The sequence below is a fragment of the Cherax quadricarinatus genome, unplaced genomic scaffold (genome assembly GCF_038502225.1).
Source record: "Cherax quadricarinatus isolate ZL_2023a unplaced genomic scaffold, ASM3850222v1 Contig12, whole genome shotgun sequence".
Lineage (NCBI taxonomy): Eukaryota > Metazoa > Arthropoda > Malacostraca > Decapoda > Parastacidae > Cherax > Cherax quadricarinatus.
Genome location: NW_027195038.1, coordinates 742,622 through 759,058, shown reverse-complemented (window position 1 = coordinate 759,058; position 16,437 = coordinate 742,622). Strand labels below are relative to the sequence as shown.

Here is a 16,437-nt window from a genome sequence, read left to right as displayed (position 1 = left end):
AACTAATTACCAAAAATAAGGAAATTAGAGAATATAGGTTCTCATGACTTAATATCTTCCCAAAGTAACATTAAAGATACACTCCTACAATATTTTCTAAACAGTATTATCCCTTTATTATACAAATTGCAATAAAATTATCACAAGTTTCCACAATATTATCTAAAATTAGTTAATTATCATAAAACTTTCTGCCTTAACTAACAAACTTTAAATTAACCCTTAAACTGTCCAAACATAGATCTACGTTTTTTCAATATTTGAAAATTTAAAAAAACGTAGATCTACTTTTGGAGCACTACACATGTGAACGTAAATTTGTTTGGATAGTTTAAGGGTTAAAGTAATGAAACCATTAACTTCCCCTTGTCTTACAGGTTCCAGAGTGGTTCAATAGTCTACCACAGTGGTTCAATGCCACCCCATGGTGGTTCAAAACTCCTCCATCCTGGTTCAACACTCCCCCAGCTTGGCTTAATGCACCAGTCAAGTCACAGTTGGCTACTGACCATGTTGATGTAGAAGTGGGCGAGATTGTTCAGTCAGATCTAACTCATGATGCTTCAGAGAAATTCAACAAACAGATCACTTTAGGAACCAATGCTTCTCTGGGTGGCACCTCAAACACTTTCTATCAGGATGATAAGGTGTTAAGGTGAGCTTCTCAACTTACTAATTGTCTTATTACCAAATTTTTTTTTATTTTTCTTAAATTAGCCAAAGAAATCTCTTAAGTTTATTTGTTCCAAATTTGAAGTTTACATGTGCTGTTGGAGTGTGAGCAGGGTAATGTTTAGTGAAGAGATTCAGGGAAACTGGTTATTTTTACAGAGCCGGACTCGAGTCCTAGAAATGGGAAGTACAATGCCTGCACTTTAAAGGAGGGGTTTGGGATATTGGCAGTTTGGAGGGATATGTTGTGTATCTTTATACATATATGCTTCTAAACTGTTGTATTCTGAGCACCTCTGCAAAAACAGTGATTATGTGTGAGTGAGGTGAAAGTGTTGAATGATGAAAGTATTTTCTTTTTGGGGATTTTCTTTCTATGTTTTGGGTCACCCTGCCTCGGTGGGAGACAGCTGACTTGTTGGAAAAAATAAAAAGTGCAAATATCAGTCCATCGATTTAAATTTTTAGGTATATAACTGCAGCAGTCTCTTTTCTTGCATATATTGTAGGTGCTTTTATTGGGGAAAAAATACCTGACATTTGTTTTTGTTTTCAAACAATGTCCTGGTCATTGACGTCCCAATCACTGATGTCCAAAATGCATCCTTTTTGTAAAAGATAAGTCATAAGCAACTGATTAGTTCTCTTCAGAGGGCTACCTTGATACTGGTGAAGGGTTCTTGATCCAAGGAAGCGCAGTTACTCTTCCCCCCCTTATGTCAAACCTGATTACCTCTCATTTTCCAAGTGCTATACAGTCCTTAAAGTAATGCTTTTCCATAATTCCTATATTATTATTATAATCAAAAAGAAGCGCTAAGCCACAAGGGCTATACAGTGCTGCAGGGTAGGGAAGGAAGCAAGGGTATTGGGCGGCAGAAGGGGGGAGGGATAATCAGTAGGTTACAGAAAACAGCGGGGCAGGGGATAGTGCGGGGGTAGAGGGTAGCAAGAGATTGAGGTAGAAAGGGCTGAAGGTATCAGAGTTTGTGAAGTAAGTCAGTCGTTGTCAAAAAGTCAATGAGAGAGTCCGGATGAAAGGTGGGTCCATCAGCGAGAAGGGAAGGTAGAGAGAGCAGCAGAGTGAAGACGACAACAGAGGTAAATTCTGCGTGCTCGTTGATAAAGTGGGCAGTCCAACAGAATGTGGCCGACTGATAATGGAACCTGACAATTCTCACAGAGGAGCAGGGCGCCTCTCCATGAGATATCCATGAGTAAGACGAGTATGCCCAATGCGAAGACGGGAGAGAGTAGTCTCCCAGCCTCGACACTGGTGACAAGACGGCCAGTAACCTATACTCGGTTTAATAGATTGAAGTTTGTTACCGAGCAGAATAGACCAACGTTGTTGCCAACGGGTGTGAAGGTGGGTAGCTATTGCAGCAAAATAGTCCATAAATGGAATACCTCTATATGAAACTGGTAGGTCATGTACTGCTGACCGCGCAGCAGTGTCTGCCTGTTCATTGCCCTGTATGTCAACATGACCAGGGACCCAACAAAAAACAATATCTTTATGCTTGGTAAAGAATAATTCCTATAATAATATCTATTGTTTAGAAATGTAAAGATTTATTACAGCATTTTTAACAGATATACAGAGATGCACTATAATTTTATCATAAATTTGTGTTGCAGGATCCACATCCCCATCAAGATAGTTCAGCAGTAATGACCCATTCAAGATAGTCCAGCAGTAATGACCCCATCAAGACGGTCCAGCAGTAACAAGTAATCTCCTCTTGTTAGATTCAAGAGGTGAGCCTCACACCACTTACAGAAATGTTAAACAAAAATCTAGCTGATAGAGAGAGCAAAAGAAAGACTTTTTTTTTTTTTTTTTTTTTTTTTTTTTTTTTTTTTTTTTTGAGGAGTTATGCCATAGCATAGACAAGACTTCCCTTGGTTAATGACAGTGATGGCAGTCTTGAAGTTACAGCTTTACTGAATAAATGCATTCAGAGCAAGGGACAACAATGACTTATAAGTAAATGTCTTTGATACCACGTTGCTTTATCGTCGAAGTTAATACTAACAACAGTTGAAGAATGAGACTTTTATTAGGGAATTTTTTTATTTTGTAAACTTTTTGCCAGCCAGTGACTACTTCAGTCCAATACAGAGAAGAACAGTGGAAGATGAGGATAAGTTTGAGGATATCAGTCCCTCAGCCTCAGACTGAGAAACTGATTACCTCAAACTCCTCGTCTTCCACCATTCTTCTCTGTATTGGACTGAAGAAGTTACTGGCTGGCAAAACATTTCCACAGTATTCCCAAATGTTGCACAAGTGTCTCATTCTTCAACTTGTGGGTTTTCTAAACTATTTATTTCATTAAAAACAATGCTTATTTAATCCTCAGTTAGTACATTGATACAAAAATACTTGACTAATCTTTGCTTCTACAACCATAGAAATATTGCTGAAAGTTCCAGATACCGTAATTATTATTACTGAAATCAGAACTAAGCACTAAACCCACAAGTGTCTTGCACTGCTGCACCATAGTTCTTAGATAATCATTTCAGTGTTAATATTAGCATAAAATATTTATATTATTTGGCATTATTTGTTGAGTAGCAGCAGTTACAAAACAGCTGAGTTAGACACACTCATCTGCCAAGAGTCAAGTTCAAATTATGTATTAAAGTTTCCATACTTATAATGACAGAATAAATACCACGAGATGTTTATCTCTGCACTCACATTGAGAACTTTTACTATATTCAGTCTTCGGTCGATAAAGTATCTTTGATGTAGTGCACAGATGCACTGCTTTAAACCTAATTTGTGCTGGGACACTGGACATGTGTAGTATTTTGCATAGTCAAACATGTCATTAGTCACACTAATTATGGTACTAGTACACTATATGCAGATAAATAAAGCTTCAATTTTAAAAATGCTTCACCCACACAGCTTTATCAGTACATAACACATTCAACATGACTGAGTTACCTGCACACATTTTTTTGAGAAATTTTCAAGCTGATTTTAAATGCGTTTTGTGGCACTCAATCATTTTGCTCAGTAGACTGGTAGAAGTCTATGTATGTGTGCCTCTAAACATGGTCTTCATAACCTATTTTCTCATTTCAACTTTTGTCCAGTCGGCATGTTCCTCTTTATTCTATAAAATGAAGCTTGCTTTGTTCTTATTGTGCGTTGTTGAGAAATAGTGTTCAAGGATGCTCAAGACAGCATGGGTTAACACTTGCCCATCTATTATTCGACTATTCCTAACTTCTCACCACCTTTTTTATTATATATATCCATACTGTATTGATAAAAGTCTGTGTGGGCAAAATGTCTTTAAGATAAAGGTTTTGTCTGCAAACTGTCTTATTACTATATGTATTTGTCAACAACCCTACAGTGCAATAACAATATAATTACAGTATCTTAAATTAATATTTGAGTATTTTGCAAATATTGTCGTCATTAAGGTACATTTTGTTTTATATTATCATTCTCGTGTAGCTCCTAATGACCATTGTTAAATAAAATTACTGTGTGGAATAAATGGAGGTAAAAGAACACAGCAAAAACCTTTCATTTATCCAACATGTCTCCCATCAGGCCTTTTTTTTTTTTTTTAAGTACAAAGAGCATTCAAAATCAACTGTATCAATAGCACAGAGGTTCAGGTTCTGGTCAGGTGGTTTAGCGAAGGCAAAATTTCACAAATAAATCCTAGTAGTAGTGGTTCAAGGCTGCTACTGTTTACCTCACCAACACCATCAACCAAACAGTAAGATGCATAATTTTTTTTTTTATTATTATCACACCGGCCGATTCCCACCAAGGCAGGGTGGCCCAAAAAAGAAAAACTTTCACCATCATTCACTCCATCACTGTCTTGCCAGAAGGGTGCTTTACACTACAGTTTTTAAACTGCAACATTAACACCCCTCCTTCAGAGTGCAGGCACTGTACTTCCCATCTCCAGGACTCAAGTCCGGCCTGCCGGTTTCCCTGAATCCCTTCATAAATGTTACTTTGCTCACACTCCAACAGCACGTCAAGTATTAAAAACCATTTGTCTCCATTCACTCCTATCAAACACGCTCACGCATGCCTGCTGGAAGTCCAAGCCCCTCGCACACAAAACCTCCTTTACCCCCTCCCTCCAACCCTTCCTAGGCCGACCCCTACCCCGCCTTCCTTCCACTACAGACTGATACACTCTTGAAGTCATTCTGTTTCGCTCCATTCTCTCTACATGTCCGAACCACCTCAACAACCCTTCCTCAGCCCTCTGGACAACAGTTTTGGTAATCCCGCACCTCCTCCTAACTTCCAAACTACGAATTCTCTGCATTATATTCACACCACACATTGCCCTCAGACATGACATCTCCACTGCCTCCAGCCTTCTCCTCGCTGCAACATTCATCACCCACGCTTCACACCCATATAAGAGCGTTGGTAAAACTATACTCTCATACATTCCCCTCTTTGCCTCCAAGGACAAAGTTCTTTGTCTCCACAGACTCCTAAGTGCACCACTCACTCTTTTTCCCTCATCAATTCTATGATTCACCTCATCTTTCATAGACCCATCCGCTGACACGTCCACTCCCAAATATCTGAATACGTTCACCTCCTCCATACTCTCTCCCTCCAATCTGATATTCAATCTTTCATCACCTAATCTTTTTGTTATCCTCATAACCTTACTCTTTCCTGTATTCACCTTTAATTTTCTTCTTTTGCACACCCTACCAAATTCATCCACCAATCTCTGCAACTTCTCTTCAGAATCTCCCAAGAGCACAGTGTCATCAGCAAAGAGCAGCTGTGACAACTCCCACTTTGTGTGTGATTCTTTATCTTTTAACTCCACGCCTCTTGCCAAGACCCTCGCATTTACTTCTCTTACAACCCCATCTATAAATATATTAAACAACCACGGTGACATCACACATCCTTGTCTAAGGCCTACTTTTACTGGGAAAAAATTTCCCTCTTTCCTACATACTCTAACTTGAGCCTCACTATCCTCGTAAAAACTCTTCACTGCTTTCAGTAACCTACCTCCTACACCATACACTTGCAACATCTGCCACATTGCCCCCCTATCCACCCTGTCATACGCCTTTTCCAAATCCATAAATGCCACAAAGACCTCTTTAGCCTTATCTAAATACTGTTCACTTATATGTTTCACTGTAAACACCTGGTCCACACACTACCTACCTTTCCTAAAGCCTCCTTGTTCATCTGCTATCCTATTCTCCGTCTTACTCTTAATTCTTTCAATTATAACTCTACCATACACTTTACCAGGTACACTCAACAGACTTATCCCCCTATAATTTTTGCACTCTCTTTTATCCCCTTTGCCTTTATACAAAGGAACTATGCATGCTCTCTGCCAATCCCTAGGTACCTTACCCTCTTCCATACATTTATTAAATAATTGCACCAACCACTCCAAAACTACATCCCCACCTGCTTTTAACATTTCTATCTTTATCCCATCAATCCTGGCTGCCTTACCCCCTTTCATTTTACCTACTGCCTCACGAACTTCCCCCACACTCACAACTGGCTCTTCCTCACTCCTACAAGATGTTATTCCTCCTTGCCCTATACACGAAATCACAGCTTCCCTATCTTCATCAACATTTAACAATTCCTCAAAATATTCCTTCCATCTTCCCAATACCTCTAACTCTCCATTTAATAACTCTCCTCTCCTATTTTTAACAGACAAATCCATTTGTTCTCTAGGCTTTCTTAACTTGTTAATCTCACTCCAAAACTTTTTCTTATTTTCAACAAAATTTGTTGATAACATCTCACCCACTCTCTCATTTGCTCTCTTTTTACATTGCTTCACCACTCTCTTAACTTCTCTCTTTTTCTCCATATACTCTTCCCTCCTTGCATCACTTCTACTTTGTAAAAACTTCTCATATGCTAACTTTTTCTCCCTTACTACTCTCTTTACATCATCATTCCACCAATCGCTCCTCTTCCCTCCTGCACCCACTTTCCTGTAACCACAAACTTCTGCTGAACACTCTAACACTACATTTTTAAACCTACCCCATACCTCTTCGACCCCATTGCCTATGCTCTCATTAGCCCATCTATCCTCCAATAGCTGTTTATATCTTACCCTAACTGCCTCCTCTTTTAGTTTATAAACCTTTACCTCTCTCTTCCCTGATGCTTCTATTCTCCTTGTATCCCATCTACCTTTTACTCTCAGTGTAGCTACAACTAGAAAGTGATCTGATATATCTGTGGCCCCTCTATAAACATGTACATCCTGAAGTCTACTCAACAGTCTTTTATCTACCAATACATAATCCAACAAACTACTGTCATTTCGCCCTACATCATATCGTGTATACTTATTTATCCTCTTTTTCTTAAAATATGTATTACCTATAACTAAACCCCTTTCTATACAAAGTTCAATCAAAGGGCTCCCATTATCATTTACACCTGGCACCCCAAACTTACCTACCACACCCTCTCTAAAAGTTTCTCCTACTTTAGCATTCAAGTCCCCTACCACAATTACTCTCTCACTTGGTTCAAAGGCTCCTATACATTCACTTAACATCTCCCAAAATCTCTCTCTCTCCTCTGCATTCCTCTCTTCTCCAGGTGCATACACGCTTATTATGACCCACTTCTCGCATCCAACCTTTACTTTAATCCACATAATTCTTGAATTTACACATTCATATGACAAACAATTGTACACATCATCTTGAAACAACACAGAAAACACAACTTAAAGCAGCCTGACCCTCAACTTCAGACAACCCTTTAGAAATAATTGATCTCCAGAGGCACACTTTGGTGTTACCTGATTTCCAGAAGTATCACCCTGCATTACCACAAACCCCACCACTGCATTAAGGTAACCCAGTATTGGAGGGTTGATAGGCAATTGGAGAATAGGGCATCATAGTGGTCTTATAAAATACTGTAAGGTCAAATTGGAGAGCAGCTCAGGGAATGAAAAAATCCCTCATCTCCCCTGAATTGTGATTACATCTGAAACAGGTAGTACTGTTGTCTATTGAAATCATTTCTTACTATACCTGGTGTTCAGTACCTGGATGGCACCTCCAAAATTAACTGAGAAAGACTTGCCAAAACCACCTGTTTGGAAAGCACCAACAGAACTACAGTGTCAGCTGATATTTGGGGATGGGTGAACTGAAAAATACATCAAGAGCAGTACACTTTCATTTGCCCCTCATGAATCTGTAGGTAACTTCCATTAGTACTCTTGCCATCAAATGTTCATCTAATTTCACTGGAGGGCCATCCAACACCCTAACATGATCCAATTAACATCAAATGGAGTGACACAGTCACAACACTTTTCCCAGGAGGAGTACTGTAACTGGGCTGGAGAGAGCTGTTTTTTTTTTTTTCTGTCAAGTAGCTATATTTTACAAAAGGTGAAATATCTCCACTAATTGAAGAAAACAGAGGGAGGAGTGGGTGGTTTGATTTAAGAATGGAGTGCAGCCCTCTGAAAGGATATGGCCCAGAATAGTGATCTTGGCAGTGATATGCATTATTAATGATATATGACCTTACTGACAGGTGTAGTGCTGAATGACCCCCAGAACTCACTGGGCATTGTGCTTTTAATAAAATAATAAAGAGTAAATCATCAAATATCTGGCGACTGATTATTCTGCAGCCAACATTTTCCAGGTCTCGTTTGATAGGAGAAATAGTGAATATCCAGCATTCACCAGAAAACCGGTACTTCAGTACTAGGTCAGTCACCATCAGGTCCACAATCAGTTAAACAAAGAAGCTGGTGTTTAAATTGAATGAACAGATATCTTAAAACAGTGAAAATAAGCTGACCCCTTCAGTTACCTCTATTGAGTTACTTTTGTTTTTTACAAAACCTAAGCAGAGTGATACTTAGGGTATAGCCAACTGGGCTGGGCTCATTGTAACAATATTTTTTTCAAATTTTACAATTTTTACCTATTACTCTTGAGTTTGCAAATGAATTTATTTTTTGTAAATGGTATTTTCATGCAGATTTGGTATATTCATATTTGTTTGACTTGCACTAGTCATGAAATGTGAGTTTTCTTTTGTGATGGCTGTTTTCTTTCTGCCTGGCACGTCTCCTATGATGAAGACATCACAAAATGTACATACTCATTTGATTTTCCATATCCAAAAAATGCTTTTTATTTAATTTTTCTTCTGAAATGAATTTAAATGCAATTAAAACAATATTAGAGGTACAAAATGTTGTAAATAATTAAAAGATAAAAAATTACGAATTTCAGTGTTTCTCGAAAATCCAATGCTTCCCTTCCTGCAATGAACAATTTGTTTTATTACAGGTAACACAACAAAACTAGGGGTTTCAATATTAATCAGTTTGCAACATTAGTGATATTAAATGGAACTATCACTAGTGGTAACTGCACTTACAACACTGATAACTTGCTAATGCAATATTTAGGGATGGGGGGAAAAATCCTGTTCTTGGAATGCTTTTATTATCTTACATGTGTAAAACTTCATTACTGTACACACATTTTATATCAAAATAAAACGTACAGTACATAACAGAGAAGACTTTGCACTACAATATGTTTATATAGCAAATTGTGTCCACTCTATGGCAGTACAGTACATACAAGGTCATCTTAACATGATAACCATGTAAATCAATTTAATGTATTAAGTTAACATTACTCTGGAATATTTGATTATAAAAAGGCTGATAAAATTATTGGTAAAACATATGGTTTTCCAAAATCTTAATGCTGAAAATGACAATGAGATTCGCGAGAAAACAGGAATGATCTGATTGGTTACAAGCTGAAAAATCGAAATACTGGGATTCCATTTCACGAACTCTGCTCACCATTAGTGCTGCTTGATTTAGCTAGGCTATGATTTATGCCCCGGCCAAACACTTTCTCTCAGGACTGACATTTCTGCCAAACAAAATCAAAGATGCCCAGCACTAGAAATATGAGATGTTAGCACATGTGAGCACAGCTACCCAGCACTCAAGTCTTACCTTTGTAAACACTACACATAAGTGGCAAGAAAGAAATATTTCAGATTAAAGATAATTCTGGTGTGTAATATATGTAAAATTACTTAGCAACATTATCTGCTTAAGTGACAGAATAATAAATAAATCATGTACTTGAGCATCTCAGTAATCTATATAAATTGACATTAAATAAATAAAACTCATATATTAGGCAAATATATATAGTATTAAGAAGCAACTTTGGTATCTACTGGTGTCCTTTTGTGGATGAAGTTTCAAAATTCTCTTTGTCTACCAGTGGGGATTTTAATATCATGTGCTGTTATTCAAATTGTGATCTGAATCCACTGGACAATATAAATCATACTCAAACATACTTCAATGTGCAACATAACCACTGTGAAAAAAATGTGAATTTCCAAGTACTTTCATGATTTATCACATTATCAAGGAACTGTTACAGGTCCTTGATAATGTAAAAAATTGTGAATGTGCTTGGAAATTCACTTGTTTTTCACAGCAGTTATTTTGCATAATGCGATATCACCTATTTACTATGATCTTATTGCATACCTGAATGTTTTTAAGAGAGTTTATTTTTTTTACTTCTTGTTAATACATTACTACTCTCTGGAAGTGACCTTATTAGGAACCCTTTAAAAACATCTTTTTATTTTAAATTTTAAATGAAGAACATTAATGTAATCATTGGGGTATATGAAACCTGAGTATAATACAATACAGTTCATACACACCTGACTAGATTCTCACTGTATTTCTTGTATAATTTACATGAAGGTAAACTTAACAATTTATACACCAGCTTTCTTTAACAGCTCATCTGCAAACTGCTCCAAGTCAGCACTAAATCTGTTAATGAAAAAATAAACAATGAAAATGGGCATTGCTAATATAAGAAAAATTCTTCATATCCTTCACAGGCCTCAAATATACCAATAAAGAATTTATGTATTTGGTGAAATGCAAATACTATACTGTAATTTCTATAATATTAATGTCATATATTATATGGGTGTGAAGCATGGGTTGTGAATATTGCGGTGAGGAGGAGGCTGGAGGCAGTGGACACGTCGTGTCTAAGGGCAATGTGTGGTGTAAATATTATGCAGAGAATTTGTAGTCGGAGGGCTGAAGAGGGATTGTTGAGGTGGTTTGGTCATTTAGAGAGGAGAGAGCAAAATAGGATGATATAGAGGGTGTATAAATCTGTATTGGAGGGGAGGATGGGTAGGGTGGTCCTAGGAAAGGATGGAGGAAGAGGTTTTATGTGTAAGGGGCTTGGACATACAGCAGGCATGTGTGTGTGTATTAGATAGAAGTGAATGGAGACAAATGGTTTTTGGGGCTTGAGCTCTTGGAGTGTGAACAGGGTAATATTTTGTGAAGGGATTCAGGGAAACCGATTAGCCGGACTTGAGTCCTGGAAATGGGAAGTACAATGCCTGCACTTTAGAGGAGGGGTTTGGAATATTGGCAGTTTGGAGTGACATCTCAACTGTCATATCTGAGCACATCTGCAAAGACAGTGATTATGTATGAATGACAGTGAAAGTGTTGAATGATGATGAAAGTTTTTTTTTCTTTCTTTTTGGGTTTTCTCTTTTTTGGGGGGGTCACCCTGCCTCGGTGGTAAATGGGTGACATGTTAAAAAAAAAATTATTTATTTAATTATTCATTAATTAATTTCAACATGATGGCCATCTCCCATCAAGGGAGGGTGACCCAAAAAACAGACACTTTCACCATCATTCACATGATATCACTATCCTTGCAGAGGTGCCCAGATAGGACAGTTTAGATGTCACTCCAAACAGCAAATATCCCAAACCCCTCCTTTAAAGTGCAGGCATTATACTTCCCACCTCCAGACCTCCAGGACTCAAATCCAGCTAACTGGTTTCCCTGAACCCCTTCACAAAATATCACACTCCAACAGGTCATCAGCTCCCAAAAACCATTTGTCTCCATTCACTCCTCACACACACACACAAGCTTGCTGCATGTCCAAGCCCCTTGCACAGAAAACCTCTTACCCCCTCCCTCTATCCTTTCTTTGAACGACCCCTACCCTTCCTCCCCTGCACAACAGATTTACACACACTTCATGTCATCCTGTTTTGCTCCATCCTCTCTAAATGTCTAAACAACCTCAACAACCCTTCTTCGACCCTCTGAATAATACTTTTAATAGCTCCACATCTGCACTTAATTTCCACACTACGAATTCTCTGCATAATATTTACACCACACATTGCCCTTAGACACGACATCACCACTGCATAAGCATATATACACTCACATACATACATACATACAGAAAATGAACAAATTTTGCTTAAACACAAGACAAATTAGGAAATAATGTATAAGAGGAACACTCACAACAACAATGAACTGGAAAATATGAAACATGGTTATAAAATTTCATTTTAGCTTCCTCATCACTGTGATCCTCATCACTTCTTTCATATTATTTATTACCAAATTTCAACATTAAAGCCATTGAAGCAATATTTAATCAGATACATTGTACAACTCTGTTGACATTGAGTGCAGATCAAAATCAAAACTAGCCATGCAAGTATTATGAAATATTCTCAGTGGATTTACCAGTCCTCATGCACATTATGTTCACCTTTCACATAAGCTGTAATAAAACATCAATGAGTTAAGTTTTAAGGAAATACAGCCATGTTAACTGGTGCATTGCTCCCATCTAAATTATTATTAATCATTACAGGAGTGCTAAATGCATTAGGGTCATACAGCAAAATCCAAACAATCCATAGATATTTAAATAAAATGTGAACAATGGATTTACTGGCATTCATAAACTTTGTGAAGTTTTATGAAATTTTAATATTAATACTTATATTATTATTATTTTTTAATACGTCAGCTGTTTCCCATTGAGGTAGGGTGACCCAAAGAGAAAGAAAAACCCAAAAAGAAAGAAAAAACTTTCATCAACATTCAACACTTTCACCATCACTCAAACATAATCAATGTCTTTGCAGAGATTCTCAAATATGAGTTTAGACATCCCTCCAAACTGCCTATATCCCAAACCCTTCCTTTAAAGTGCAGGCATTATACTTCCCATTTCCAGGACTCAGGTCCGGCTAACCGGTTTTCCCGAATCCCTTCACTAAATATTACCCTGCTCACACTCCAACGGCTCGTCAGGTCCAAAAACCATTCGTCTCCATTCACTCCTATCTAACACGATCATGCACGCTTGCTGGAAGTCCAAGCCCCTTGCCCACAAAACCTCTTTTACCCCCTCCCTCCAACCTTTTCGAGGATGACCTCCACCCTGCCTTCCTTCCCCTACAGATGTATATGCTCTCCAAGTCTTTCTACTTTGTTCCATTCTCTCTAAATGACCAAACCACCTCAACAACCCCTCTTCAGCCCTCTGACTAATACTTTTAGTAACTCCACACCTCCTCCTAATTTCCACACTTACAAATTCTCTGCATAATATTTACACCACACATTGCCCTTAGACACAGGCCTCCAGCCTCCTCCTCTCTGCGGTATTTATAACCCATGCTTCACACCCATATACGTAAGAGTGTTGGTACCACCATACTCTCGTACATTCCCTTCTTTGCCTTCACGGATAATGTTTCTTGTCTCCACAGATACCTCAATGCACCACTCACCTTTTTTCTTTCATCATTTCTATGGTTAACCTCATCCTTCACAAACCCATCTGCTGACAAGTCAACTCCCAAATATCTGAAAACATTCACTTCTTCCATACTCCCTCTCTCCGATGTGATATCCAATTTTTCTTTATCGAAATCGTTTGACACCTTCATCACCTTACTCTTATCTATGTTCACTTTTAACTTTCTCCTTTATTATTATAATTGTTGTTGTTGCTGTTGTCACTGTTGCTGTTGTTAGGTAAATGGACACATATGCAACTAATGGGACATTTTATTGTGGCAATGTTTCACTCTCCAGGAACTTTGTCAAGCCGTTACAGTTTGACGAAGTTCCTGAAGAGCGAAACATTGCCACAATAAAATGTCACATTAGTTATATCTGTGTCCTTTTATCTAACATTTTGTCATTAATTCACCATTATTTCCAAATGGTTTTAGTACATGACAGGTGACTATGAGGGTTTGCTGGTGATTTTAATAACCGTTTGTTAATAAGGTTCAACCACTGCTTGCATCCTACGCATTTTCTTCTCTTCCTTTTTTCATGGATTAAGTTTGACTGAGTCAGACTCACCACAATAGTGTCTGTAAATGTAAAAATTTATTATGTTTTGATTCCTTCACCCGTATATTTCAAATTCTTCTTTTCTCTGTGTCAAACATGCTCACAGGCAGCATTCGCAAAAAGAATTACGTATTTTTAAATACGTCTTCTAAGCCTCACTTGTAAAGGTGCATCTTTGTAACTCTCATTTCCTAAGTAAAATTTGCCTTGAATGTTTCTGGTAACACCTCATGTATAATAAACTAAATTATGAACCTGCATACAGCCTCTCCTCACTGAGCAACAAGCTCGTTTACCGACCGCTCGGACTTACGACCAGCTCTCCAGCCAGTATGCAAACCTAAGTAATTTATATTAGATCTGATTTCCTGAATTCTGTTTATTACAATATACAGTACACTACTGTATCAACATTTAAAAATATACTAAAAAATGTTATAAATGGTGCAAAGGTGACATTAAAAAATCTAAAGACAGTTGACACAAACTCACTACCAGTATAGTACGCTCTTCGCTTAACAACCAGTTTGAATACTGACCTACTCTTAGGAACGGAACCCCATCATTAAGCGAGGAGAAGCTGTATTTATTCAATACAATTCAGGACATGCATTATCTTATGGAAGAATACACTGGTGGAGAGCACAGTATGTATGCGTATTTATAGTTTTAGCAGCAAAAGCCTTTAATGGTATATCTGGAAAACAGTGTATTATGGTAATTTTACTGTATGTGATAATGAAAGCTGAGGAGGCATAAGAGATTTTCGAGTGCTGCTGAAATGTTTGTGAGGAGAACACTAGGCTTCTCTGAATTATGTGTGAAAGTACAATAAACAGAACAATACCAGGCTTCTCTGAATTATGTGTGAAAGTAGAACAAACTGAGCAATACTAGGCCTCTCTGAATTGTGTGTGAAAGTACAATAAAGCTGCAAAAAAGAAAAAAGAAAGTTATTCAGGAAGTCGGACATTTAAGGGTATATTAATGTCTGGAAGCTGGAGGTGAAACATGGTCACACTAGTGTTACCTTGCAAGGTCTTCTATCTCTTGCTCAAAATACCGAACTGGTAAGATTCCTTCATCATACCTAACTAGTGCAGAGGATGGTATCTTACTGGTGAACTCACTCAACTTTTCATGTAGTGACCACCTGTACAAAATGTTATGTTACATCAACAATAAGTTTCTATTTGACTCCATGAAGATTTTTCAGAGTTGCAGAATTATCTATAATAACTAAAGAGCTGTTCTCTATGATCATACAATATACAGAGTACCCTTGATAACATGAGGACTTTAACACAGTTCATTCAAAAATGCTTCATATGTGCAAGGTTCCAGTACATGATGCAGTGCTTTTGAATTCTAGCTTCACCTTCTCATTCTCTGTTTCTGATGCCTCATTTCCACATGTGCAATCTCAGTGTAAAAAAATCCAAATGCCTTCAGCTACTGAAAATAATTTAACCCTTTCGCTGTCTCCCATATAGAGCAACGTTACTGACACCGGTGTTGTTCATGTACGTCTACATTTTAAGCACAGTGTCCTTTGACATGCTCTGAGCAGTAAATTCTGGCCTCAACACGAGAGAATGACTCTGTGTGATGAGTGTGCACAATGTAACAAAAAATCTTTCCCCATGCAGTGCAGGATGGGAAAAGTGAACATTTGACCTTGTTTGGTTTAAAATAGTAATTTTGAACAGTTTTCTAGGGTAGTTTTTATGGTGTTATTGGCTGCTTTTGGTATCAACTGACAGAATGGAAGAAGTCATACTAGACAATTAGAGATGATTTTGGTTGGTTTTAGGTAGGGCCTTCACCAACCCTTTCAGTCTGTTTTATGAGTTTCCGGTCCCTAAGTCTGCTTCAGTTATTGGTGTGGCCAATCATTGTTGGTTATATATTATTATCCAAGAAATAAGGAAAACTTGATTTTGTGTGTGAAGATGGATTCAAAATGGAGGGTAAGCTTAATACAGGAGAAGCCTGGGAACATGATTAATGAACAGAGGATATATTGCTTAAGTGACTGGAATGCCTGCAGTTTGATTTTGGACTATTTTTAAATTAGAATTTGTTAAAATTGTGTAAAATTGGCCAAATTACAGATTACTGTGCAGTTATAGGTTAGTTGTGATAGCTAAATGGGCAGTTTCTTGCACTTAATCAACAGAACAGAAGGGATATTAGCAAAATAGCTGCAAATTTGGTCAAAATGAGCATTGGAACTGTTCTAAAATAGGACTAAAAGTAGATGCCATCAATGATGTGTAAATTGCACCTAGACTGCCAACTTTGTACCTGTGTAATTCCATAAGTTTTTCATAAAATTTTGCATTTTTAGTGTTCTTACCATTAATCCTTAAACTATCCAAATGTAGATCTATGTTTGCTAGCGTAGTGCTCCGAACGTAGATCTACGTTTTTTTCACATTGTTTCTTATGGAGAAAATCAAGGTCAGAGCGCTACGT

General features: G+C 37.7%; 2 protein-coding genes across 3 annotated transcripts in view; one reads left to right on the top strand and one right to left on the bottom strand.

Moving 5' to 3' along the window:
- Positions 1 to 4,519, top strand: part of LOC128685835 (uncharacterized) — a 74,395-nt gene extending 69,876 nt beyond the window's left edge. The window contains exons 5-6 of the mRNA XM_070079749.1: positions 378 to 655; positions 2,314 to 4,519. Coding sequence (XP_069935850.1) covers positions 378 to 655; positions 2,314 to 2,347 — 312 coding nt within the window. The 3' untranslated portion in view covers positions 2,348 to 4,519. The remainder of the gene's footprint in view (positions 1 to 377; positions 656 to 2,313) is intronic.
- A 4,974-nt stretch (positions 4,520 to 9,493) lies between these two features.
- Kap3 (kinesin associated protein 3) overlaps positions 9,494 to 16,437 on the bottom strand; it is a 107,576-nt gene continuing 100,632 nt past the window's right edge. The window contains exons 16-17 of one of the 2 annotated variants that reach the window (XR_011391008.1): positions 10,451 to 10,565; positions 9,494 to 9,630 (exon numbers count right to left, since the gene is read on the bottom strand). Coding sequence is in view for 1 of the 2 variants with exons in the window: in XM_070079748.1 (XP_069935849.1) it covers positions 10,508 to 10,565 (58 nt within the window). In the remaining variant the exon portion in view is untranslated. Of the gene's footprint in view, positions 9,631 to 10,439; positions 10,566 to 16,437 lie in introns of those variants that run through there. The other variant, XM_070079748.1, reaches the window with a different exon arrangement.